Source organism: Tamandua tetradactyla, chromosome 4, assembly GCF_023851605.1.
Source record: "Tamandua tetradactyla isolate mTamTet1 chromosome 4, mTamTet1.pri, whole genome shotgun sequence".
NCBI classification, from domain to species: Eukaryota; Metazoa; Chordata; class Mammalia; order Pilosa; family Myrmecophagidae; genus Tamandua; species Tamandua tetradactyla.
The window spans coordinates 191891432-191916958 of NC_135330.1; the positions used below are offsets into that span (position 1 = coordinate 191891432).

The following is a 25527-nucleotide window of genomic DNA, read 5'->3' on the forward strand; positions in this document are numbered from 1 at the left end:
CTTTAAAAGATAAATTGTCCAAAGGAAAAACAATAAGACAGTATTTTGGGGTTTATAGCAGAAGAAGTAAAATATATAAGAACAATTACACGAAGCATGGTAGAGAAGGAAATGGAAATACACTAAAGTTCTCATACTCTATATGAAGTGATATGGTCTTATTTGAAGGTAGACTGTGATAAGTTAAAGATGTATATCATAAGCCCTAAAGCAACCACTAAAACGTAAAGAAAAAAAAATGAATAAAAGCCAATAGTGAAGATGAAATGGCATCATCAAACATAATCTAAAAGGAGTCAGGAAAAAAGGCAAAAAGGAACGAAGAACAGATAAGACAAATGGAAAACTACTAGCAAGATATGAAAGGTTTAAATCTAACCATTCAATAATTACATTCAATGTCAATGGTCTAAACACCCCTAATTAAAAGTCAGAGAATGGTCAGATTGGATAAAAAAGCAAGACCCAACCCTATGCTGTCTAAAATAGACCTACTTTATATATAAAGATACAGATATGTTGAAATAAGAGGTAAAAGTTATACTATGTAAACCCTAACCAAAAGAAATAATGACTACATTAATATCAAAATAGACTTGAGGATTAGGATTATTCCCAAGGGCAAAGGGGACATCACATAAAGATTAATGGGGTCATTTTACAAAAGAAAGCAGAGTATACATATGAATGTGTGTGCATGCAACAATAGAACCTCAAAACACACAAGCAAAACTGATAGAACTCGAAGGAGAAATAAATACATTCAAAATTATTGTTTGCAGCTTCAACCCGCCTCTGTCTAATTCACAGAGTAGGTATATCAGGAAGGTTGTAGAAGAGTTTTGACAGCACTATCAGTCAGTACAGAAGAATATGCATTCTTTGGAGGTGTATTGAAAGAGTTTCAATATATAGGATTTAAAAAAAGAGGTTAAATAAGATATTGGGATACAGGAGAGTTGACTTAAAATAGAAACCACACTGACAGGGTTTTTAAATTCTTCAATCAGTTGATTTTAATTAGGAGAATATTACTTGGAGCAGTTAAATGCCAGTGTCTAGGCATTTAATTGCACAATAAATAAAATTTCAGGAAAACATTCAGGTTCAGACCAGTTGCAGAATAAATAGAATAAGAAAAAATAGTATCTTATTAATGAAAGTAATATTAAAATTAAGTTAATAAAATCATTAGTATCTTGAAGCTTATCTTTTTGGCCTAGCACACATTTTCATGTGAGCCTCCCCACAACCTATAAGGAAGGTAGGCAGAGAAGGTGTAATTAAAGTTACTATACCAGGACTCAGTGAGGTTATTTTGATAAGGAAATATATAAATCAAAGTAGAGTGTGAAGTTTTTATTTTGTCTTCAGCAGTGTCTACCCCATTTTCTGTAGCTAATATCCTCTATCTTTCTCATTCTCCACCTATTCTGCTTTTTGATTCTTCACCTATACCAAATCAGCTGTTGGTATGTTTACTGTTTATTCATTTAAAATAGATTTTAAGACTCTTATTGGGGTGGACTGAGGGAGCAGTGAAATGTGCTAGAGCTATTAAGAAAGGGTCAGAAGGGCGGGCCGCGGTGGCTCAGCGGGCAAAGTGCTTGCCTGCTATGCCGGAGGACCTCGGTTCGATTCCCGGCCCCAGCCCATGTAACAAAAACGGAGAAACAGAATACAATAAAAAACAAGAAAATGTTTAAAAATGTTTCCCTTTCTTCCTTCTATCCTTCCTTCCTTCTCTCTGTCTAAAAAAAAAAAAAAAAAAAAAAAAAAAGAAAGGGTCAGAGCTTAAACTTGGGATTCTTAGGAGATCCCCCAGAAGTGAAAGGATGAAGTAAAATTAGCTAGTCAAATTGCTATAAACACATACAGATGCTTGGTAAAGTATAAAAAGTATGTGTATATGTACACATTTTTTAAAGTACCGCCAAGCCCAAAAGAAAGATTTGATAGTCCCTCCAAACTGTTGAAGGTTGCTGGAGGGAGGAATGGATACTGGAATGGGCTGGAGGCTCGGTTTCCATGCTCCCATGAAAAGAAATGGGTCTTAGTCAACCCACAGCAGTGGGCTAGAACTGAACTCCCAGAATGAAAGCTGGATTTCAGAGGGTTGGGAAGTTCTTTAAGGGCAAAACAAAACCATGCTTTCCAACCCTGAGAAATCACTTGCCATCTGCCTCGGCCTCCAGTAACTAGGGGTGTTTTGGTTTACTAAAGCTGCTGAAATGTGATAATATACCAGAAATAGATTGGCCTTTATGAAGGGGATTTGTTGGGTTACAAATGTACAGTTTTTAGGTTGTGAAACTCTTCAAACTAGTGCATCAACAGAGAGATACCTGGACCCCGAAGAAATGCAGCTGGTACCTGGAACACCTCTGCCAGCTGGGAAGGCACATCGCTGGTGTCTGCCGGTCCTGGCTTCTGGTTTGTTGCGTTCAGCTTCTGATTCCACTGGTTTTCTCCCCAAGCATCTGTGGGCTCTCGCTTAGCTCCTCCAGGGCAAACTTCTGTCTGTAAGTCCTCACTCAGCTTCTCCGGGGCAGACTGTAGGTTTTATCTCTTAGCTCAACATTTCCAAACGTCTGTCTTGTTTCTTCCCTCTGCTCTCTGTGTCAGCTCTGAGCTCTCTCCATGTTTCCTGCCTTTTATTCTCTACACAGAGGACTCCAGTAAAAGGATTAAGAACCACTTTGAATTGGGGCGGATGGGGGGTGTCACATCTCCACAGCAACAACCTAATCCGTCCAATCCCACCCAACAGTGGGTCTGCCCCCACAAGAGTGGATTAGAAAAACATGACTTTTCTGGGGTATATAACAGTTTCAAACCAGCACAAGGCAGGGAAAATAATCAGAAATCAGAACCCCAGTCCTGTGCCTGAGTCCCAGGAGAAGCAAACACAAAATTGTTCTATGAGGAAACTTTCATAAAACAAGGTGCAGAGAAAGAAGACCACGCCTATGAGAAAGTTTACAGGAATCAGTGAGACATCTTGGGACGCATCAGCAGATCCTCCCTGTGCACACAGAGAGAGACCTGAAGGAGGATTAGCACAGCCAGTGCTGGTGGTAATGATAGTCAGTTCCTCTCAGAAGCAGGTGCCAAGGCAGGTTGACATGTGCAAGGATGCCGAGTGGGTACCCTGGCTTCCACACACCTTCCTCCCTGCCACCACTGAGCAAAAGCAGCTCTGTGTCCTCCTGCTGATCCCTCAGGTAACTTTCTGATCCCTGGCCCCTCGGCATAGTGGTAACTTGTCATTGAGTGACACTTTGCTGTGTCCCCTGGCCAGAGGGAGCCCATTTTTTGGGACCAGGACCTCCAACCCTGTGGAGTCCGGGATTGCAGGAATAGGAAGCACAGAAGCCACTTGTGGATCATTGGCTGTACTGGTGAGTGGGGCCCCTGCGACCACCTGTCGGCCCTGACCCGTGATCCTTCTTGGAGATACGCACTCACATGGAGGTTTAATCGCTGCCTCCTTAAGGATGGCGCCACGTCTTGTGAGCTGGCGCCCCAGTCGTGCCTTGAGAAGGCTATTCCGGTATCACAGCTTAACAGAAGTAACCTCATCAAAAGGTCCTAGCTACTTACGATGGGTTCACATCCATGTGAATGGGTGGGTGGGGTACATATAGCTTCAACCCCCCACAGTAACTAATCACAGAAGAGTAAACAAGGAAACTAGACTGCCTCGTGTACCTGTGTAGCCCCCATCATTGCCAATGAGCCCATTTTCCTTTGGGACCCCCCACTGGGTCCTTGGGAAAACCCTCTGTTTCCCTTAGACCCTAACCACTGACTACAGGATTTTAATTGTAAATGTAATTTCAGCTTACTTCCATTCCTTACTTGTTATCTTATGTTTCACAACACTGGTATAACCAATAACAACCTATTTGCCCCAGCTAGTTTTTTGTCAGATCTTGCAGTCCTTTTGCTTAGCTTAGTCTCTTGTCATTGCAGGTTAATCTACAATTTACAACACTGCTGTAAAGTATAACCTAATGCTGATGCCAGCTCTTGTCACACTTCACACCCACTTTAACCATAACCAATCAACCATTATCTGCCAGTGTCACATAACCAATCTGCCGGTGTCACTAGCTCCACTGCCCTTTGTCCATATCCTATAATAAAACTCGAAACCCTTTTGACTTGGCAAGACAGATCTGAACTTGGTTCACTCCTGTCTCCTTACAGGCAGCCATGCAATAAACTTCATTCTTTCTTGGAAACCCTAGTGTCACAGAATTGATTCCTGTGTACCTCGGGCAGCGAGCCCATTTTGTCCAGCAGCACTCATTATGGAAAAAAAAGAAAAACCATTAATAAATCTTAGAAGCATAAAGTGTGGGAAAGAAAAATACTGAAACTGATCAGCAGGGACTGACTAATTCCATAAGAACTAGAATGAAATTAAGCAACAAGAGAGATGATTTCTATAAAAAGGCAAGTAGCAATAAAGAGGGAAAAGAGAAGGGCAGCAAAAGTTTCTGAAGACAACATGACTAAGTTAAAGCAAATGCACTACAAGAATCTGAATTCATAAGTAGTTGAGTCGTGATATTCCTTTGTGAAACTGGCCCAAGAATGAATTCTCTTTTAAGCAATTTCTCAAAAGAGTTATTTCTAAAAGTCTTTGGCTATATTAAATTAGAGTTTTGGCCTGGCATAGGATTTGGGGGAGCTGAACGAGGCATGTGTATATGTTCTGATTTGCTAATGCTGCCGGAATGCAATATCTCAGAAATGGAGTTGACATTTATAAAGGGGATTTATTAGGTTACAGATTTACTGTTCTAAGGCCATAAAAATGTCCAACTAAGGCATCAACAAGAGAATACCTTCACTCAAGAAAGGCCAATTGTATCTGGGGTTCCTCTGTCACATGGAGAAGGCACATGGTGATGTCTGCTGGCCCTTCTCCCCTGCGTTGGTTTCAGAATGGCTCTCTCAGCTCCTATGGGTCCTTCTGGCTTCTGCTGGGATGTTTTCTTTCTTCAAGCATCTTCTCTTAAAGGATTCCAATTAGCTGATCAAGACCCGCCTTGAATGGGTGGAGTCATATTTCCATGGAAACAGCCTAATCAAAAGATCCCACCTAATAATAGTCTGCCGTACAAGATTGGGTTAAAAGAGCATGGCTCTTATGAGATACATAACAGTTTCAAACCAGCACAGTAATGTTCTCCTCTTCCACACTCATTTTGGATTTATCTATTCAGGATGAAATGTCACTCCATTTTCATTTGCTAAAGTTGTCAAAATGCAATAGACCAGAAGTGGGCTGTTTTAAAATGAGGGTTTATTAACTTAGAAGTTTACAGTTCTGAGGTCATGAAAATTTCCAAATCCAGGCATCAACAGGCGATGCTTCCTCCATGAGGACCGGGTGTGAGCCCTCTTCAGTGGCAGCGTCGGCTGGGCTTCCCCCTCTCTCCCAGGTGTTACTGCCTCCAGGTTCTGGTTCAGTAGCTTCCTCTCTGTTGTATGGTTTCTCTCTGTTTTCTGTGTGTCCTTCCCTCTCAGCTTCTCTGAATCTCATCTCTTATAGAGGACTCCAGTGAGATGGTGGAGATCCGCCTGGAGCATGCCTCATGTGAAGTCACCTCCTCAGGAGGTCCCACCCACAATAGGTGTGCACCCACACGAATGGAGTGTTACCTTTAAGAACATGATCCTTTCTGGGGTACATACAGCTTCAAGCCATCACATTTTCCCATACTGCAAATCTTTGACATCCCTAGAAAGTTGTCAGGATAAAGCATTTCCCCATCCTCTGACTCTAATTAGGGTTCTAATTATCCAGAACGGTAATTATACGGATCACAGAGATGTCCCACCAACATGTCTAAAACACGAACAAAGCTTACCAAAATACCTTCCTCCTTTCTTTCCTTGAACTGAATTTTTCCCACATATCTCACATATGCCTGCCATTTTAGCCTGTCTAAAAGCAAGCTCAGGCTGTTTCCCACACCGAGAATGTCTGTCCCTGTCATTCATTTCCACAAGTCCCAATTCTCCCCAGTCTTGAAATCCCACGTCCGACTTCCCTGCCTTTCTTGGTTAGAAGCACTCCAGTTCTCTGCTGCCCCAGCCCACCCCTGTCAAAGAGCTTTAGCTTTGTATTTAAGACCTGAATTTGTTGTAGTCTAGCAGACTGTTCATGGAACAGTCGAGTAGGCACAGAACAGTCGCCCTGACAGGGCTCTAGGTCCGAGCTGCTCTGATAACATCAGGGCACAAAAGTCTTTTCTCCTGTGCCTGAATTTAGGGACAGCGTCTGCGAATTCTGTTTGTTCTGCCTATAACCCTTTTAAACAGTCCCTAGCACTATCTAAACATTCAAAAAATGCCTGCTGACCCTATACCCATGTGCATAAACATAAGCATTTCATTTGGGCGCTCTGACAGTTGCTGCTGCACCACGTTAGCTGTGACTAGTTAACCCCAGCCTTCACTGCTCACTATCAGTGCATATTTACTGGGCGCTTCTACACTTGTCTGAATATGAAAGACAAGAGGCCATGCTACTGTCTTTGCAATTTTAGGAAGAGTTTTGAAGCGCCTTTTTAAAGCCCTGGTCACCAAGTATTGACTCATATGGGTTTTCAGTTCACCGTGACATACTCTAACAGATGTGTCTGCTTCCCAGACAGCCTTTATTTTCTCTGATACTAATCTGGTTTTGAATAAATTAAAGAGCAAGGAAGAGGTAAAGGAGAAAATGTAGGGTCAGTCATTACTCTTAAAAATGCTTTTCATTGACAAAAGCAAACATGTAATGAACCAATCCAGTTAGTCACCATGGAACACTTAGAGGTGCTCTTCAGATACTTTCACTGAAAGGACTCTGCCCACCCAAATCATTCTCCAGAGTTGTTCTGCATACTAGAAGAAAAGCAGACTGCTGATCAGATGGCTTAGGATTAGAGGTCCAGATGTATCAGTGTCAGGCCTCTGGTTTGTCCCCCCTTTTTACAGAAATGCCCCAGTTTAGAAGGAGGCAGCCTTGCTTACTTACCTGTGAACTGGATTCCAGGACACAGCTGAAACTGGGCCGGCATCTTACCTGAGGAATTTGGAAGTGGGACCAAGACATGCAGCCTAGTCTGGCAGCAGAGATGGATAAGCCTTAACACCGCACAAAATGGGGACTGTCAAGTTAGTCAGAGCAAGAAACTAGAGTAAAATAACTCAGAGTAACAGATAAGAGAGAGACAAGGACTCAAAGGCTTTGCCGAATCCCCCCGAGCCCATAGGGCTTGCACGTGCACCCCCTCCTCCCCTCTTCCCTGCATGTGGGGGCGGGTCTGCACCTTGATCCTGGCCCAGTTCCCCCACTGTTTCCTCTCATGCGGGTATTTCTCCCTGATAAAATTCTTGTACTGGGAAACCCAGCCTGGCCTCAGCTTCTCAGAGGACTTAGACCAACCCAAGTGACACTCCGAATTGTCTGAGATAACAGGTGATGGGTGGGGATTTGGGATACCTGCACATCCCGCTCAGCAGGTGAGAAGGAAGCAGTCCTCACTGCAGGTGGACATGGGTAGTGCAAGGTCATGTTCAGCTGCCAAACATTTCACTGGTAGTGACCTGGAAAAACGTCCTGGTGGCAGGAGATGCTGTGGCACATGCAGTGAGGCTGACACTTGGAAAATACAGAGAGCAAAATACCTACAAAAACAGAATTGGTTGGTTGGTGCTGCTAAGATGTACAGATGCCCTGCCTAAGAGGAATGGAGGCTGTGAAGCCCTTAGCCAGCAGTGGAGAGCTAAGTGTGAGAACAACAGAGCCTTGTTGGATGGTGTAAAGTGCCCCCATCATGACCTGTAATGGGAGAGCAGACTCATCAAAGCACAAGTGAAGAGCTGACTGTGGAAGTTACACAACTCCAAATGCTTGAAACTCAGCCACAGCATGTTCTCGTGCAAAGGTTGGGGCTCCAGTAGAGAAAGCTGGGGATCTGAAAACTGGAGCCCCTGAGAAGGGTGGAGTTAAACTCCCTGCATCCCTTACCAGGACCCTCTGAGCTGGAAGATGCTGCAGAAGCCTCTCTCGCCAGACAACAGGTGCCCTGCAGGAGCTGCCTGCACTCGTCTTCCCGGATGTCAGGCTCATAACCAGGGATAACTGCCAGCATAAACCACTGGGGAGGTGCTGGGCCTGGCAGGGGAGGAAAAAGATTGACAGCAGTGGGCTGGCTGTACAGAACAAGGAGAGCTGGCTGGTGCAGTGGGGCCCTGGTAAGGTAAGTGCACCCCAAAGTGTGGGAGACAAACCTTGGGATGGTCCAGGCTCTGGAGACCACAGTGAGGATGTTAGGGATCCAGCGATCGGGGCATGGTGGAATAAACCCTCATCAGACCAAGAGAAATGGCTGCATCTTGCATTCCCCACCAGCGAGAAGGAAGTACAGTGCCCATCCACTTGGGTTCTGGGGCCTACACACCTTGGAATGCTGCTCTGGCCCAAATACCGGGTGAAATGGGCAGCTGACAGCTTTGGGGATAGAGGGGGCTGCAGTAGGAACAGGCACTGCAGCAGGTGCCGGCTGCAGCAACCCAGGGTTTTTACTGCAGGCTGGTCACATAGGGACCATCTTCCTGGAATACACCAAAATTCCAGCCTCCCAGGGCAAGGCAGAGGTTCAGCCTAAACCATATTGATTGTACAAACAGCTTAGGTGCCATGAGCCATGTTATCAGGAAATGGTAGGAATCCACCCAAAATCCAAGCTCCCAGATGCCAACCAAGAACCTGGCTTGCAAGTAAGTAAGGCTTTCTAAAGATAGCAGTCTCAGGCCTGCTGTCACTCTCCTCTTCAGGCAGGCTCACTTGGATTGTTGGCCGAATTCAGTTCCATGAAACCCTAGGACCAGTGTCTCCATTTCCTTGCTGGCTGTCAGCTGGCAATTCTCCTCTCTTCTAGAGGCCATCTGCAGTCCTTGGCTTGTGTTTCCCTCCATCTTCAGAATCAGAAGCAGCCACTAAATCCTGCTCGTGCTTTGAATCTCTCTGACTTCCCCTTCTGCCACCAGTAGGAGAAGGGTTTTCGTTTTAAAGGATCGTATAGTTAGACCAGGCCCACCTGAATAACCTCCGTGTCCTAAGGTCAACTGACTGGGGTTTTACAGACCCCTGTGACATCCCTGCCCAGCAAGGCCTAGGGTAGTGTTTGAATGAGTAAGCAAGGGACAGAATCCCAGAGCCGTCCTTAGAATCTGCCCACCTCACCTTCCTGCCCATGGAGCCTTGCCAGCCCCACTATCGGGGCGTGTGGAATGCCTGCAGTGTACGCGTGGATTCCGGCCGTCTGATCGAGGAGGAGGTTTCGGAGCAGGCCGTGACCATGGGTCACTGGTGGTAACACAGAGCAAGAGAGAATCCATGGCAACAAAAAGCTGGAAGCAGTGAAATCTCGAAAAGAAGGGAGAGATCAGCAGATGCTGCCATGTGCCTTGCCACATGGCAGAAGAGCCAAGGGCCGCCAGCAGCTGGTCTTCTGGAAGAAAGCATCGCCTTAGTGATGCCTTGATTTGGGCATTTTCTTTGGCCTCAAACTGTAAGCTAGTAAAATCCCGTTGTTCAGACTGAGCCACTCCATGATATTTGCTTTAAGCAGCCTAGGAAACTAAAACAGTTACCATCCTGTTGCTTTGAGATTCTCAGAAAGAAAGAACAACTCACAATTACTCTTTTGTGTTTTTTCTCGGAGACCTGTATATCTAGAATTTTCATGTCTTAGCACTCCATGGGAGTATACCTTTTCCTTTATATAATTTTTACATGATTATTGCTATTTTCTGTGGTTAGGTCTTCTGTTCAGTCAGTGAACTGTTCTTGTTTTATTATTCTTCTATTATAATCAGAATAATAATTAATATAAAGGATGTAATAAAATGTATACTGTCAGTGACCTTTTATATGCAGGCGCTATTCTAAGTGATCTGCGTATGCAGTAACTCACTAAATCCTCACTGTGTGAGGTAAGTACTGTCATATCCCTATTTTACAGGGAGGAAACTGAGGCCCGCAGAGGTGAAGTGATATACCATAGGCAGACGGTGCCTCTCCGGGAACGGAAGGGGCCGTGTTTGGGTCTGAAATGTGCTCAGACACCGCCTGAGCAGACACGGTGGAAAGAGTAGATAAAACACTGACTCATGCGATGGAGCTTTTCACTTAGAGCTGTCATCCGCGTTTGCCCTCCTTCAGTTCCTTCTCCACATCCCCTCTCCTCGGGACCTCCCTGAGCTTATTCGTCCTTCAGGTCTCAGTTCACTAGTCACGACTGCACCGAGCTGCTGCGGTCCTCAGGTCAGCGCCCGCTGCCCCCGCCTCTCTCCTCCGGCACGCTGACCACACCTGGGTGGTGCAGCACTGACGTGTGATGTCATCAGTCTGTCCTCCCCACTACTGTCACGTTCCCTCGGGGAGCAACCTGGTCTGTTTTCACCCACCATCGAGTCCTCATCGCCTCGCACCCCGCCTGGGATGTAGGAGGTGGTCAGTAAGTACGGGTTCAAGGAATGAGCAACAAAAGGTTATGAAGAAACCAGAGATGTATCATATGCTCCTCACATTCCAGTTCTTTGCATGCAGTATGCCATTCAGTTGTTGTGCCATTCAGTTGTTATTTTAAACAACAGAAAACCCAACTATAGCGGCTTAAACAGGTAGGCTGTGTTCGCTTCCCATGACGAGCACCAGAGTAGGTGCTTCGGGGCTGGTCTGGCTAAAGAAAGATGCCACCAGGGCGCCCGGCTCCGTGTTCCTTTCTGCCTCCCCCTGCCCTCTCCTGTCTTCAGCACAGGCAGGAGGTGAAGGAAAAACCAAGATCTGAGATTTCTTCGCAAGACCTTGTCTTTTCATTTGGGGAAAGAAGCTCTTCCCAGAGATTTCTCCTGTTATCTCATGGACCAGAACCGTGTCCACTGACCATTCTTAGCCCCAAAGCAAGAAAGACAAGACCTTGCGTGTTGGGCTCTGCAGGCTGGGCAGGCAGTGGGTAGGTGGCTGGAAGCGGTGTTGAGTGATTTAGTCTCCAGCCTCTGCCAGCAGGCTGAGCTCGCCTCGGAGCCTAGCGCGTGTCCGGCATACAGCCGGCACTGCATAAAGGGTTTCTGTACAACAGCCCTTCGAGGGAGATGGTACCGACTTCCTTTTGTAGGTGAAAAGACTGAGGCTTAGGAAGTTTTCTGATTGGCTTGAGGTCACGATCTGATCAGCAGAAAAGCTGAGATTCAGTTTAGGTCTTTCTGACTGTCAAGGACACTCTGATTGGCAGTGGCAGCCTGGACTTGGCTGAAAGCAGGTTTGGCTCTGTGATAACCCCATCAGGATGCACGTATGGCCTCGTCACAGGATGGTCTGGTGCTGTATGAGTAGTAGGTTGGCTGTAGGGGTAGCAGGTTTGGGATTTTTCACACCTCTTCAAAGAAACACCAAGTATAGATTTCATTTTACGTATATTTTTATTTCTAGTGTCCTGTTAGAGGAGGGAGGCAGCAGGAACTCCCAGGAGGGAAGACCGTCCTGACTGCCTGTTCCCGTTGAACTGTGAGGCACCGGACGCTGGCGGGCAGCGTGTGCTCGGGCAGGCTGAGGATGGGAGGGGCTTTGGGCGTGAACTCCTGGCAGCCTCAGTAGGGGGTGCGCCGTCTCGGTGACTCTCTTCTCTTCAGAACTGGCCTCCTTTTCCCACCTCCTTGGGTGGGGCGTACAAAGCAGCTGCCAGTGTTCCGGGGCCAGGTGGGGAGGGGCCCGGGTTGGTGTGTGTGTGGTTGGGGGTGTGTGTGTGTGTGTGTGGTTGGGTGCATGTGTGTGTGGTTGGTGGGTGTGTTTGTGTGTGTGTGGTTGGGGGTGGTGATGGTGTGTGTGGAGGTGTGGGTGTGTGTGGTTGGTGTGTGTGTTTGTGTGTGTGTGGTTGGGGGTGGTGATGGTGTGTGTGGTTGGGTGTGTGGTTGGGGGTGGTGATGGTGTGTGTGGTTGGGATTGGTGGTGTGTGTGTGTGTTTGTGTGTGTGGTTGGGGGTGGTGATGGTGTGTGTGGTTGGTAGTGTGTGTGGGAGGGTGTGGAGGTGGGGGGTATGTGGTGTGTGTGTGTGTGTGTGGTTGTGTGTGGGGGGTGTGGGGGGTGGAGTCCATCTCACCACATGCCTTAGACGCTGATCCGGTGCGTTGCCTGCCCTTAGCCTGCACTGTCTTGTACAGTCTCTAACGCACCCTGTCCAGGGAGGCCGGCAGCCCAGGAAGGGGGCGGAAGGGATTTTTAAAGGCTGCCCTCCTGCTGTCTCAGGAAACCGTCCCTCTCTCAAGGGTCCTGGTGCCCACACGGTGGGGATGTTCTGGGCACAGGTTGGCTCACTTCCGCCTCCCTCCGTTTTCAGTTCAGTTTGTGGCCTGTTCTGTATCTTAATTTGCCTTGAGCTCTGTCCACAGTTTTGTGGCTGTTTATTCTCCCATGTCCTTGGTACTTGTGGCTCACGCCTTTTCTGTCTCATAATCGTCATTTTCATGGAGAGGGAGGGAAGCTGAAAACACGTCTTCATTTTGTCATGTCTCACTGCAAGCCCTGCAAACCTTATTTTACTGTAAAAGTAGAATTATGCTGCACTTGTGTCTGTGAGGTCTAGAAAATGTGTCTGAGCAGCTAAGTATTGCCGGGTGTGTAGCTGAGCTGCCCGTGCAGAAGCGACAGAACGCTGAGGACCGCCGGGCAGAGCCTTGCCCGGGGAGTGAGGGCTCTGGGCCGGTGTGAGCAGTGTGTCTTCGCCCGCAGGCCGAGCCATGCCGCTGGTGAAGAGGAGCATCGAGCCCCGGCACCTGTGCCGCGGGGCCCTGCCGGATGGAGTCACCAGTGAGCTCGAGTGCGTCACCAACAGCACCCTTGCCGCCATCATTCGCCAGCTCAGCAGCCTCAGTAAGTCACTACATTGCTGCGTCACCTTTTTTCCAGGCTCCGGTGAAATTTTATTGATTTTAGTTTTAGGTCATTGATTTCAGTTCATCAGGTCTGCAGTTGTCCGGAGAACGAGACCACAGCTCTGAAGGAAGCGCCTCCCACAGTGTGGAATGGACGGTTTGCACCCCCTCTGGTCTTGCGATTCCTAATCTTACGTGGTTAAGATTGAAGGCTGACTGCGGTGGTTTGGAACTGGGTGTTCCCCTGGGAAGTCCTATCCTTAGAGCTCCCCCATTCCTGCGCCTGTGAACCTGTTCGAAGTGGACCTTCGGGCGGGGTCACTTCAGTTAGGGCCTGGGGCGGGCGGTTCCTAGTCCTCTTACTCCAGTCCTTTAAAGAGAATGAGGTTCAGACAGACAGAGAGAAAGAAAGACACAGAAGCAAAAAGCTGAGAGCAGCGAAACCCCGAAGAGCAGGAAGAGACCAGCCGGTGCCACTGTGTGCCCTGTCCTGTGGCCGAGGAGCCCAGGGTCACTGGCACCTGGCTTTCCAGAAGAAAGCATCCCCTGACGATACTTGACTTGGGCATTTTTCTCAGCCTCAGGACTGTATGCTTATTACCTAATAAATTCCATTTGTGAAAGCCAGCGCATTTCATGGTATCTGCTTGCAGCAGCCTAGCAAACCAAAACTAACATTGACCAATTCTCAAATTATTATATAAAACCAGGTATGTGTAGGTTTAAAACAGCTTCAGTTTTTTTAAAGCATATTAAGATGAAAATAAATAATTGGTAAATTTTTAACTTGGCTGAATTGTTTTGTTAAAATAGAAATGAACCATTATTATTATTATTATTTAATGTACTAATAGGTTGAGCACTAGTTTACTACCTGGAGTGTGCCCAGGATATAGAAAGTATTCAATAACTATTTGTTGGTTGAATGATATTCAAAATGTAACAATGAATAAAACCAAAGAGAGTAGTGAGATTTGCTTATTTTAACTTACAAAAAGTTTTAAAACCTAAAATGTAGGTATTGACTTCCAAATTGAGGCTAGTGGATAAGCCGATTATTAAATATACATAGTGTCATGTGTGTATTTAGGTGTATAAATTTATGGCAAATACAAACATATGAAAGAAAAGACTTTCTATTCTAATTTTGAACATTAATATTAAATACTCTGTTTTTTAAGCCTCAGATATGCATGAAAATGCTTTTCTGTCATATCTTTTTGAAGTTGGATTATTTTTCTCCTAACTTTTACATTTATACTGTCTTCTTGTTTTCTCACTTCATCCCACTCCTTTTCAGTTTAGATGGTTTACTCTGCATTTTGGGTGACAGGTTTTCACAGTTAAATTTTTCAGAAACTCTTAATAACTAGAAAGTCTATAAAGTTTCACACGCTGGTAACTTCAAATGTTGAGGGATGCTTTTTTAAAAAACTCAAATATTTTATTTATATTATATATGAAACATTGATAACTATATTTTTCATTAAAAGAATCATACTGTATTGATATATTTTTTGTTTGTATTGCATGGGCAGGCACTGGGAATCGAACCTGGGTCTCTGGCCTGGCAGGCGAGAACTCTGCCACTGAGCCACTGTGGCTCGCCCAATGTATTGATATATTTTTAGTATTTCTATTATCACTGACTGAGGCAAAAGTAGCTCAGAAATTACTTTAAATGTTTTTCAGAATAGGTTTCTTCTGGAATCTGATTACAGTTGAGTTTTGGTAGTGGTCATTGGTACCATAAACAAATTCATAGAATGCCAGGAAGATACCTTATAAATTATTGAAGGGTAAAAATGTTCCCGTTTGTGTTCCTGTATTTCTGTTTTTATGGTGGAAATGTCTGTTGACATAGGGCTTAGTGATGAACACCAACATAAACTGTTAGAATCTCAGTGACAGCTGCGCATCGTGCTGTGATATCCCTGGCCGGTTGTGGTGGGTGCGTTCGAGGTGCCTGCCTGTCCCGTCTCAGCAGTGAAATCCTCTGCGCAGTTGTATTCTGCCCCACGTAATCCACCCGTGCGAGGCAGAATGATGTCCTCGCCCCACCGTGTCCAGGTCCTCGTCCTCGGACCCTGTCGATGTGTCACGTGACCGGGGTGGGGGGAGAGGAGGAGATTCCCCTGGGTCATCCAGGTGGGCCCAGCGTGATCAGCGGGTGTCTTACAGGTGGGAGAGGGGCAGGAGCGTCCGTGGCTGGGCGCTGTGATGTGAGAGACCACGCGACGACATTGCTGGCTCCGAAGACGGAGGAAGGGGCCGTGGAAGCAGGTGGTCCCTAGGACCTGGAAGAGGCCGGGAAGCCTCCTCCCCTAGAGCCCCAGGAGGGACCAGCCTTGCTGACACCGAATGTGGCCCAGGGAGACCCATTCTGGACTTGTGACCACCGGAACTGCAAGGTTATAAATTCATATCGAAGCCATTAGGCTGTGCTTGTTTGTTAGAGCAGCAGTGGGAAACTGAGGCTGCTTCAGCCTCACACTGTGTGCCAGACAGCCTCGCCCCGCTTCATGATTGGCCCTGGGAGTGCTGCAGTGCTCAGCCCTGGCTCTACGCTGGACCACCCGGGGGACTTTAGAGCATGGTGCTCGGCCTCACCCCACATTGTGACTTGAGTTGGCAGCCTGAGATGTGAGCTGCTAAAGATGCCTGTATGCCTGGAATGAGAAACGTGAGCTGGGTCAGCCCGATTCCTCCAGAGCCTCTGAACCAAGAAACACAGTGAATTTACTAGTTTCCCACAGGGCTTCCCCCCAACCCCACCCCCAGGGCAAAGATGCCGCTGAGGGCCACCTGCCGGTCACTGTGGTGGGGCCAGAGGGACAGAGCTTAGGAGAAAGCAGAGGAAGCCATTTGTAGATAGAGGCAGAGGGACGGGATGCGCAGAGACGCAGGAGCCTAACGTGAGAGGGACCAGGAGGCCCGGCAGGGTGGGGGAGCAGCTGCCCAGAAGGGCCCAGGGTGGCCTTCCCGGGCGCCCCCAGCCCCGGCCACCTGCAGACTGAGTCCTTTCTCTCCAGAAGCTCCTTGAGTGCACCTGGTGCTCACCGCCCGGGACCCTCCAGGCAGAGGAGGGGTGGGTGCATCGAGGACAGGGTTCTAGAAACCCAACGTCTAGGTGGTTAACTAGCAGTAGAGTAGCAGCTTGCTGGTTGCCAGTAATTGATCTATTGGTTTTTATGCACTCAGTACCCGGGTAGGAACATATAACAGCAAATGAAATGAGAGGTTAAAAATATATATAGTTGCCATCAGCATTGTCATAAAGTAGGAATGCAGAGATGCTGCTGCTCTGACCTGCTGCCGAAAACACTAGCACTTAAGTAACATCTAAATTTTGGGTGAATATCTTTAGTTTTTGGGTGGCTTCCCAGTGGCTATAAATACATTATAGGAGATGAGGAAAGATATGTGCAAATTTGTTGTCTTCTAAAGTTAGAAAAAGTTAGAGAATTTAAAGAATGCTTTATGTTACTTTCTAATTTCGTAAGCATTGATTAGTTATTTTTAAAGTGAAGTTCTAGGAGTACATGCATCCATCGTATTAAAAGTTTTCTTTTACTTAGTATTCATTCCTGTGATAGAGTCAGAACTGAATTTTTTTTTTATTCGTTTGAATACCAGGCGGTAAATTCAAGATCTTAATCCCGCCCACTTCCCCCACTCCACACTTCCCCACACCTCCACACCCCTCTTTAGAAATCATTTTCACGTAGAGATGGGGATAGGTGAGGTATGATTTGTAAACTTTTCATAAGCAAAACATCAGAAGGCTAGATGTTGTCTGCAAGCGTCTCTTGGGGAACCCCAGTTTTAACATAAGGGATTTGCCTAGAATTGCATCAGCCTTGACCCCAAACTGGCCGTGCCTGCCCTAGCAGCAGACATACCTGCCCTGGAGAGCTGCTGTGATCAGCCAGGGTGACTCGTTCTCTGGTAGGTCCAGGGAAGGAAAACAGGCTCGGAGTCCAGAAGAAACATCTCTGGTCCTCTCCAAAAAGGGAGACTGGAACTGCGGCCTTGCTTTGCCAGATGCACATCATGTCTAAGGGGGCGGTTCAGGGTGTGAGGATATAAACGGTTTTGCATAACCATCGAAGGAGTCAGATCCCAGATACCAAATAGTCCTGAACTTCTGCATCTGCATAACTTTTGGGAGATGTGTAGGATTGTACCAACTGCCATTCCCCCATCACATTCCAATTAAACTTAACATCAAAGGCCAGAAATTTTTCAGCCTGAGACTTTATTCATTTTTTTTTTTTAGGAAACTGAAAACTTTTTAGTGAGAATGTGTTGATCATTAGTATTGGGTTTAGGAACAGTCATAGAAATGAAAGAGAGAAAATTTTGTAACATGAGCAGCTTTATAGTGAAAGAAAAAGGATCAAAAATTTTTTCAAGGATTAATCCAATAAAATAAAAAAATTAGGGTCTATAGTAGTGTTTCAGGTTTTTTGTTTGGTTTGATTTGGTGTTTTTTTTTTTTTTTTTCTTTTACATGGGCAGGCACCGGGAATCAAACCCGGGTCCTTGGGCATGGCAGGCAAGCACTCTTACCTGCTGAGCCACCGTGGCCCGCCCTGATTTGGTTTGGTTTTGAGTGTCACTGACTTCTAATGTTAGTGATCCAGGGGAGTAAGGCCACTTGCTAAAATGGTTTTGGTTGATGACATGTTACTTGGTTTTCAAGCTAGGGAATACTGATTTTTTTTTTCAAGTAATGACAATTTGATGCAGCAATTAACATTAAATCAGGGGAGCTTTTTCATCATTTTCCTTGATTAATAATAGGAGTACTCTTGATCCTATCAGCTAGTTGCTCAATTAAAATTGCAGTATCTTACAATCAAGTTCCTACTGTTATTATAGTGTAATTTTAATATAATTTGCTTCAAGAAGGAGGAGGCAACATAGGACATTCGTTGATGAGAAAGTCCTTTTTAATATCTCCTTTCCACTGCTGCTTTGCTCTCAGTTCTTGTGATAATAGCTGACTTCTCCTTTCCCTTTTAAGAGTGCCCCAAAATGTCAGAAAGAGGGTGCATCACCCTCTTCCCCACAAGATTACTGTGATTATATTGAATATATCTGATGGCAGTAATAACACAATGTAGAAAACTTAGCCCAGGAACACCCAAGGGAGAAAAACTATGAAAATTCCATTAACACTGATACTGCTTCACATATGTCTTATAATAATGTATCTCACTGTATATATTTTTTTGTAGACCATATTCATTTAATATATTGTAAGCATCTCTCTTTGTCATCTCTTCTAAGACACATTTTTAAATAGCTGAACAGCATTCTTGTATATTGATTTACCAATATTCTAATCAATTTCCTATTGTTGGACATATAGGTTGTTTTCTTTTGTGGGTCTACTATTATAAATTCTTGTTCAAAAATGCTATATACATTTTCGGTTTTTTTTTTTAAAGATGCTTTCTTGTATCTTAGGAGTCATCAAACTTCGTCACAAAGAATTAAGGTAGTCTTCACAAATGGTAGAAAATTTTGTGACTCCATTAATTTTAAGTATGCCTCTCTTTCTTCTAATCTCAAGAAAATCTTCTGTTTTCCCCTTCATTTCCAAGTTTGGGGTCATTCCATTAATGAGGAAGAAAGTCCGTTTTTTCCTCAAAGATTTTTAATGAGTGATTCATATTTCTAGTAATACTTGTTTAAGGTGCATGTTTTGCTCCATATCAAGCCAAATGCTGAATTAATATAAAAATACTTCATTAAAGGCTTATGCTTTAGTATAGCTGTTTTAAGTAATTGGATCTGAAATTTGGAGCTGTATTAATTGATTATAGTAAGTGCAGTTCTGCTCAGAATAGAGATTTAAATATTTCAAAGGCACGCATGGAATAGATTTCTTGTATGTGTTTGATAGCATTTTAGCCAAACGGGATTTTTTTTTTAGAGGAAGGGGAATAAAACATATAAATATATATATAAAGGAAATAGATCACAAATACATGTTCATGCAGGTTAAGGATATTAAGGATAATTTAAAAAAAGAATTTGTGTTTTGATGTGTGTGGACAAAGTTGACTAGAAAAACCAAATCAGAAAATTAAAAAAAGATTATTGCTTTAAACTGAGAACACTATTTTCATTTCTCATGGAGAAAGATAGAAAGCCAGTGAAGGGAGGTAAGGAGTAACGTATATTTAGGAAACTGTAAATTTAAACTTCTGTCAGCAGTAGAATTAGAGGCAAGAAGAGCCTCTTCTCCTTCCAAATGACAGATTGTTGGAAATTTAGGCATTTTCCCAAGTCATCCTTTGATTTGCAGTATCAGAAATACTTCCCAAAGGGCAGTATAGAAGTAATATGAGATAGATTATTTTTTGTTTCTCCTTTCCCTATATGGATTTCAATGTAGCAAGATTTAAATGCAGCATAATTCTTCGGAGCACAAGTTGAAGAGTCAGCTAGATCTGAATTTTCAGTTCTGGAAGTTCACTAAACGTCTGTGGTATTATCATCTGTATCCTTCCTCTTTTGTGAATTTGTAGGCTATGGTAAAGTGTCCTAAGTTATTTATGGATGCTTTTCTGCTCTTCCTGATTTACACTGTTATTAGAGCAGACCATCTAAAATTTTTTTTGAGGGAAGTCTTTAAAGGTATAAATTTTCTTTCCTAAAACCTTACTATTATCACTCTCATGTCAAATATCTTATTATGGTGATTTTCAGCAGCCTGAAGTAGTATTCATTATTCAAACATCCCCTTTTGTGGGATTAAACAGCTTCTACTTCAGTCTCTAATATTCTTTACACACATTGTTCAGCATTTAAAAAAAGAATAATGAGAGCTGGGAAAGAGGGAAAATGTGACCCATGATCAAGAGAACAAAGAAGTCCATAGAAGCAGGGCCTACATATCACCAGAATTTGTAATTAGCTGTTAAGGACTTTAAAATAAATATGAATGAAGGACATAGTGGAAGGACATTATGGAGAGATGGGAACTTCAGCAGTATTAGAAATAAAGAATTTAGTTGATGAGCCTAACAGCAGACTGAACATAGCAGGAAGAAATGATCAGCAAGCATAGAGACAAGTCAGTAGCAGTTATCCAGACTGAAACACAAAGAGAAAATATAATTTTTTAAAAATCCAAATTGAAAACAGCATCCAAAATGTGGGGCAGTATCAAATGGTTTAACATTTATGTAATTGGAGTCCCAGAAGAAGAAAAGAGAGAGAAAATAAGGCAGAAATAATGCAAGAAATAATCAATGGTATGTTTTAGATATTGACGAAAGATATTAGCCTATGGATCCAAGAAGTTCAGCAAATTCTGGAAAATATAAATTAAACTACATCCAGGCACCTCATAGTCAAACTGTTAAAATAAAACAAAAGATAAATGGGAAATCTTAAAAGTAGCCAAGAGAAGGGATATGCATGTTATATTCGTAGACCAATGTTAAGAATGACAACTGACTTCTCATCAGGAACAATGGAAACCATGAAACAGTGGGTAAAGCCCTGAAGAAAAAAAAATTATTCTAGAATTCTGTAATTGATGAAAATATCCTTCAATAATGAAAGTGAAGCAAAGGCATATTTTACTCAGACAAAAGTCAAGAGAATTAGCTTTTAGTAGGCCTGCAGTATAAGAAATGCTAAAGAAATTCTTTAGGCTAATGGGAAATGATACCAGATGGAAGCCTAGATCTACAGAAGGGAATAACGATCACCAGAAAGGGTAAGTGTGTATGTAAGTATAACAGATCATTGCAAAATCCGTATCTAATTGTTTAAAAGTCTATTCATTTTTAATTTTATTGTGGAGGTAAAATATATGACAGTAAGAGTTCTGAGTAAGATAAATGGAATTATAACATTGTAAGTTTTTACACTGTTTATGAAATACTCTATTATTTGAAAATAGACTGTGATGAATTAGGATATATTGTAATTTGTAGGAACTATTTAAAAATAACATGTTGAAGAAATAAAATGGAATCCTGAGATAATTACTCCATATTCCCAGAAGAAGGTAAGAAAGGAAGAACAAAGAAACAAGGAACAGAAAGGAAAAATGGAAAACAAATATCCCGATGATAAATTAAACTGAACTGAATCAACAATTACATTTAACTAGAAATGTTTCCAAAGCTCCACTTAAAAGGAAGAGAGATCATCAAGCCGAATAAGACTGAAATGCATGTATTTTAGGGATAAAGGCACAGACAGATGTAAAAAAAAATTATGGAGAGCATGAGAAAGATAGTATGGCTATATTAATATTAGATAAAGTAGACTATAAAACAGATAAAGAAGGACATTTCATTATTATAGAGTCAGTTTGTCAAGAACACATAATCTTAAGTATATATACATCTAATAAGAGTGCTCAAAAATAGAACTAAAAGGAGAAATGGACAAATATAGACTCATAGTTGGAGGTTTTAACAAAAAACTGTCAGTAATTGATAGAACAAGTAAATAAAAATCCATAATGATGGAGATTTGAATAGCACTCCCAACCAATCTGACCTAATTGACATTTTTAGAACACTAAACTCCCAAACTGTAGAATACTCATTCTTTTCTGTTCACATGGAACGTTCACCAAGATAGGATATATACTAGCCCATAAAATAGTAAGTTTGAAAGGATTTATATTTTACAGAGTATGACAATGAGGCGATTATGATAATGATGATAAATTCAGTTAATTCCCAAATATTGGGAAATCAAGTAACATCTTTTCAAATAATCCCTAGGTCAAAGAAGGTATCAAAAGGGAAATTAGAAAATATTTCAAACTATATGGTAAGGAATACACAAAATACCAATGTATTTTTGAGATACAGTTGAGGAAGTGCCCAGAGGGAAATTTGGAATTTTAAATGCTTATTAGAAAAGAAGAAAGGCTTAAGTTGTGACCACCTTCCTCTCGTGAGCCCTCAGTGCTCTCAGCAATCCTACTCTATTTTCTTTGTTTATTGAATTCCCACTCTTGGATTGTCTGTTTCATACCTTTACCTTCTGGCTCAAACTCTGGGCAGATAACCTCGCTTCTTCTTTCCCTAGTAAACTATGAACTAAACACCCCTCGTTCTGCCAAATCAACCCACATACAGGCCTCTGTATGTCCTGCTCACCCTCCTTTAAAATGGATGAACTGTTGGTGCTTTTATCTAAAGCCTTCTCCTCCACTTGAGCACGGGCTCCGTACCCTCATTTCACCTTAGAGCTCCATTTCCCTTCTCTCTTCTCTGCATCATTTCCCACCCCATCCCCCACTTCATCCCCACCAAATACGGATATGCTGAGAAATCTCCCAACTTCCATAAACCCTCTGTAGACCCCAGATCATCCTCTACGTGTTGCCCCATTTCTTTGCTCCCCTACACAGCAAGCAGCTTTCTCTGTTCGGATCTGACTATTTCTCCTCCCCCTTTTGTCTCTTTTTCAACTTTTGTCCTACCTACTCTTGTGAAACTGCTTGTCAAGGTTCAGAGTGACTCCCACGTTGCTAAATGCAGTGGGCAGTTTTAGTGTTGTGATTTGATCTCTTAGCAGCATTTGTCTCAGTTAACTCCCTCCTTCTGGAGAAACTTTCTTCACCTGGCTTCTGGGCCACCACACTTAAGTATTATTCCTCCCTCTCAGTCTGGTCTTCATTAGCCTTCTTTGATGGTCTTCCCTACCTTTAAAAGCCGGGATGCTCCGAGCTTGCTCACTGAAACTCTCTGCATATACCCATTACTTGGCAATCTGACCCATGGCTTTAAAATACCATCTTTATGCTGATGACTTCCAAATTTATGTCTTTAGTTCTGATCTCTCCCCTCAACTTCAAGCTTGTATATCCAGCTGTGTTCAGTATCTTCAATTGGATTTCTAACAGGCATCGCAGCTCAACATGTCTAAAACTGAATTTATGACTTCTTCTCCCTCTTTTCCCCAATCCCCTTTAACTGTCCTTGCATATGGGAGCTCCACTCTTCCAGTTGGTTTTGATTTCTCTCTTTTCACACCAAACATGTAATCCAATAGCAAATGACATTGACATCTTCAAAGTTTATACTAAATCTACACCAGTTAGTAAGTGAGGCTGACCGTCTTTAGTTTATACTAAATCTACACCTGTTAGCAAAGACTAAACCAAATCTATTCACTTATTAACACCTTCCTGCTACTCCTCTAGTCCCAGCGGCCACCATCTCTCAGCTTCTTCACAGCCTTCTAACACATCCTGTTTCTCATCACTCACAGTGAAGGATATTTCTTTCTGCATCCGCTCTGCCACTTCTCCTGTCACCACCTGGGCTCCAGCTATGTTGGCCTTCCTGATCTTTTTGGTGTCTGCACATACTGCCTTCTGCCTGGAAGCTTCTTCCCCCGTATGTCGGTACAGTTCCCAGTTCAGCTACTGTGTCTGGAAGGTGCCTGAATATGGGGAGGCTTTTCTTGATCAGCTCATCTAAAATGCCACCCATTTCCTACCATTCTCAGTTCCATCACTGCTTTAGTTTTCTTCATAGCACCTCTCACCAGCTGACATATGGTCATTTATTGTCTGTTTCCCCCAACCATAATATAAACTTCACGAAAGCAGGGATTCGGTTGTGTATCTCTTCAGCAGCTCTGGCACACAGTGACTGCCTGATAAACATTTGCCAGATAAGACGAATACGCCTAATAACCAACGTCTATGCTTTTAGTTCTGGTAACATACTTAGAGTACCATAAAGACACACACAGTTAACTATGTGCTCTAGTTAGCTATGGGTGATTTTTTACTTTCAATTTTTCCGGGTTTTCCAAAGTTTCTACCGTGTATAATTCTTATAATCACAAAGACGTATCAGAAAATCAGTATATATACTTATATCTTTGACTTTTACATAGGCTTGAAAGAAATCAAAGACAAAGTAAAAACATCAGAATGTTAGCAGTAGATGTCTTTGATTGGACTTTGGACCATTTTTTCTTATTTCTTTTCTGTATTTTCTTAATTTCTTTTCCTAAATATGGATTGCTTACATAGTAGGAAATCAAACCTTAAAAAGAAAAGGAAGACACAACATAGGGTCTGACAGTTAGCAGTTGTTATTTTATGTAAGTCAGTAGCCACTGAGTTTTATTATAGGCCCTGTAATAAAGGTTTTTTTTTTTTTACTTTTTATTTTGGAATGATTTCAGACTTACAAAATAGTCAAGGACAGTCCACAGAATTTCCATTAACTTTCACCCAGATTTCCTGACTATTATTTTACCACATTTTTTCTTCTTCATAGGGCCCAACCTCTTCTCTCCCACCCTCCTTTCCTCTCTCCTTGGCCCCTTCCTCTCTCTTTGGTCCCCTACTCTCCCCTCGTACCTTTCCACCCACGTACCAGTATGCCTGTGTTTATATACAATTCTTTTTATAGTCTCCTTGAGTCTAGAACACTTCCTCAGTCTTTTCTCTGACATTTATGACCTTGACATTTTAAAGGTACCAGCCATTTATTTTGTCAAATGTCTTGGTTTAGATTTTATGTTTCTTTATGATTAGATTTCAGATATTGGCAGGAATATCACAGAGCTAATGTGTGTCCTTAGTGCATTATAACAGGAACCACATAGCATTTGCTTGTCTGTCCTGTCCTGGAGGTGCTGCTTCCACCCCTTGGTCTTTGAGGCAGGTTTCTCTAATGTAAAGTTTCTGCTTTTCCCTCGATAATTAATGAGTGTTTTGTGGAGAGATACTATGAGACTAGGTAAATATCCTGTCTGTTCTCATCCATTAATGAATCTTGCCTGAGACAATTTGTTGGTTGCAAGAACAGAGAATTTTCTCCTGCCCTGATTTCTTCTACATCTATTAGCTGACATTCTCCTGTAAGTGCTTTTGCTTCTTTCCCTGCTTATCCATTTATTCATTTATATCAGAATGAACTCATGGGTTCTTATTTTACCCTGTGGATTATAGCTTGTTGTTTTTTAATCTATTTGGATGCCCACATTTCCCCCAATTTGTCCAGTGTCCTTTTTGGTCCTGTGTCCTTTTGACACACCCCATCACTCTTGAGTACTGTATTTTCTAATAGAAGCAAGATACCCTCGATTCATCTTGTACTTCTCTACCCGCAGCCCTGGGAATCAGTCATTTTTCTAAGGAGTCCTGGTTCCTTTTGCTGGAGGATCAAAACCCAAAATCTTGAAAACCCAAGGTCTAGGTGCTAGGTTGTATTTTGAAACTCTTGAAGAACCGTGTTATGGCTAGTTTCTTACTCTACAGAGAGGACTCACATCAGACTCTTTGATTGTTTCCAGGAATCTTTACTTTCAAATGCAGTTGAAAATCCATGCATTACTTTTAAATGCTTTGATGATTTGGTGGCACGCATCGTAGCCTCACATACTTGGACACAGTTTCATAACGATACTTATAAGTCCAGAAATAGAGCCTTTATCAGTAGAGAATGAATAAATTGGTGTACTTCAATCTGGTCTTTAATCCAGTGGAGAATTATTTTCGTTCAACTATTAATGGACTTGCCATCAAATGAGGAGTAAACTTCAGCTTTCCAAATAAGTTGCTGTTTGCTG

General features: G+C 43.1%; 1 protein-coding gene across 4 annotated transcripts in view; it reads left to right on the forward strand.

Annotated features, from left to right (window-relative positions):
- The window catches only part of WASF3 (WASP family member 3), a 160450-nt gene that overhangs the window by 111418 nt on the left and 23505 nt on the right, over positions 1-25527 (forward strand). For all 4 annotated transcript variants that reach the window (XM_077158897.1, XM_077158898.1, XM_077158896.1 and 1 more), the window contains one exon: positions 12800-12940. In XM_077158897.1, coding sequence (XP_077015012.1) covers positions 12808-12940 — 133 coding nt within the window. In that variant the 5' untranslated portion in view covers positions 12800-12807. The remainder of the gene's footprint in view (positions 1-12799; positions 12941-25527) is intronic.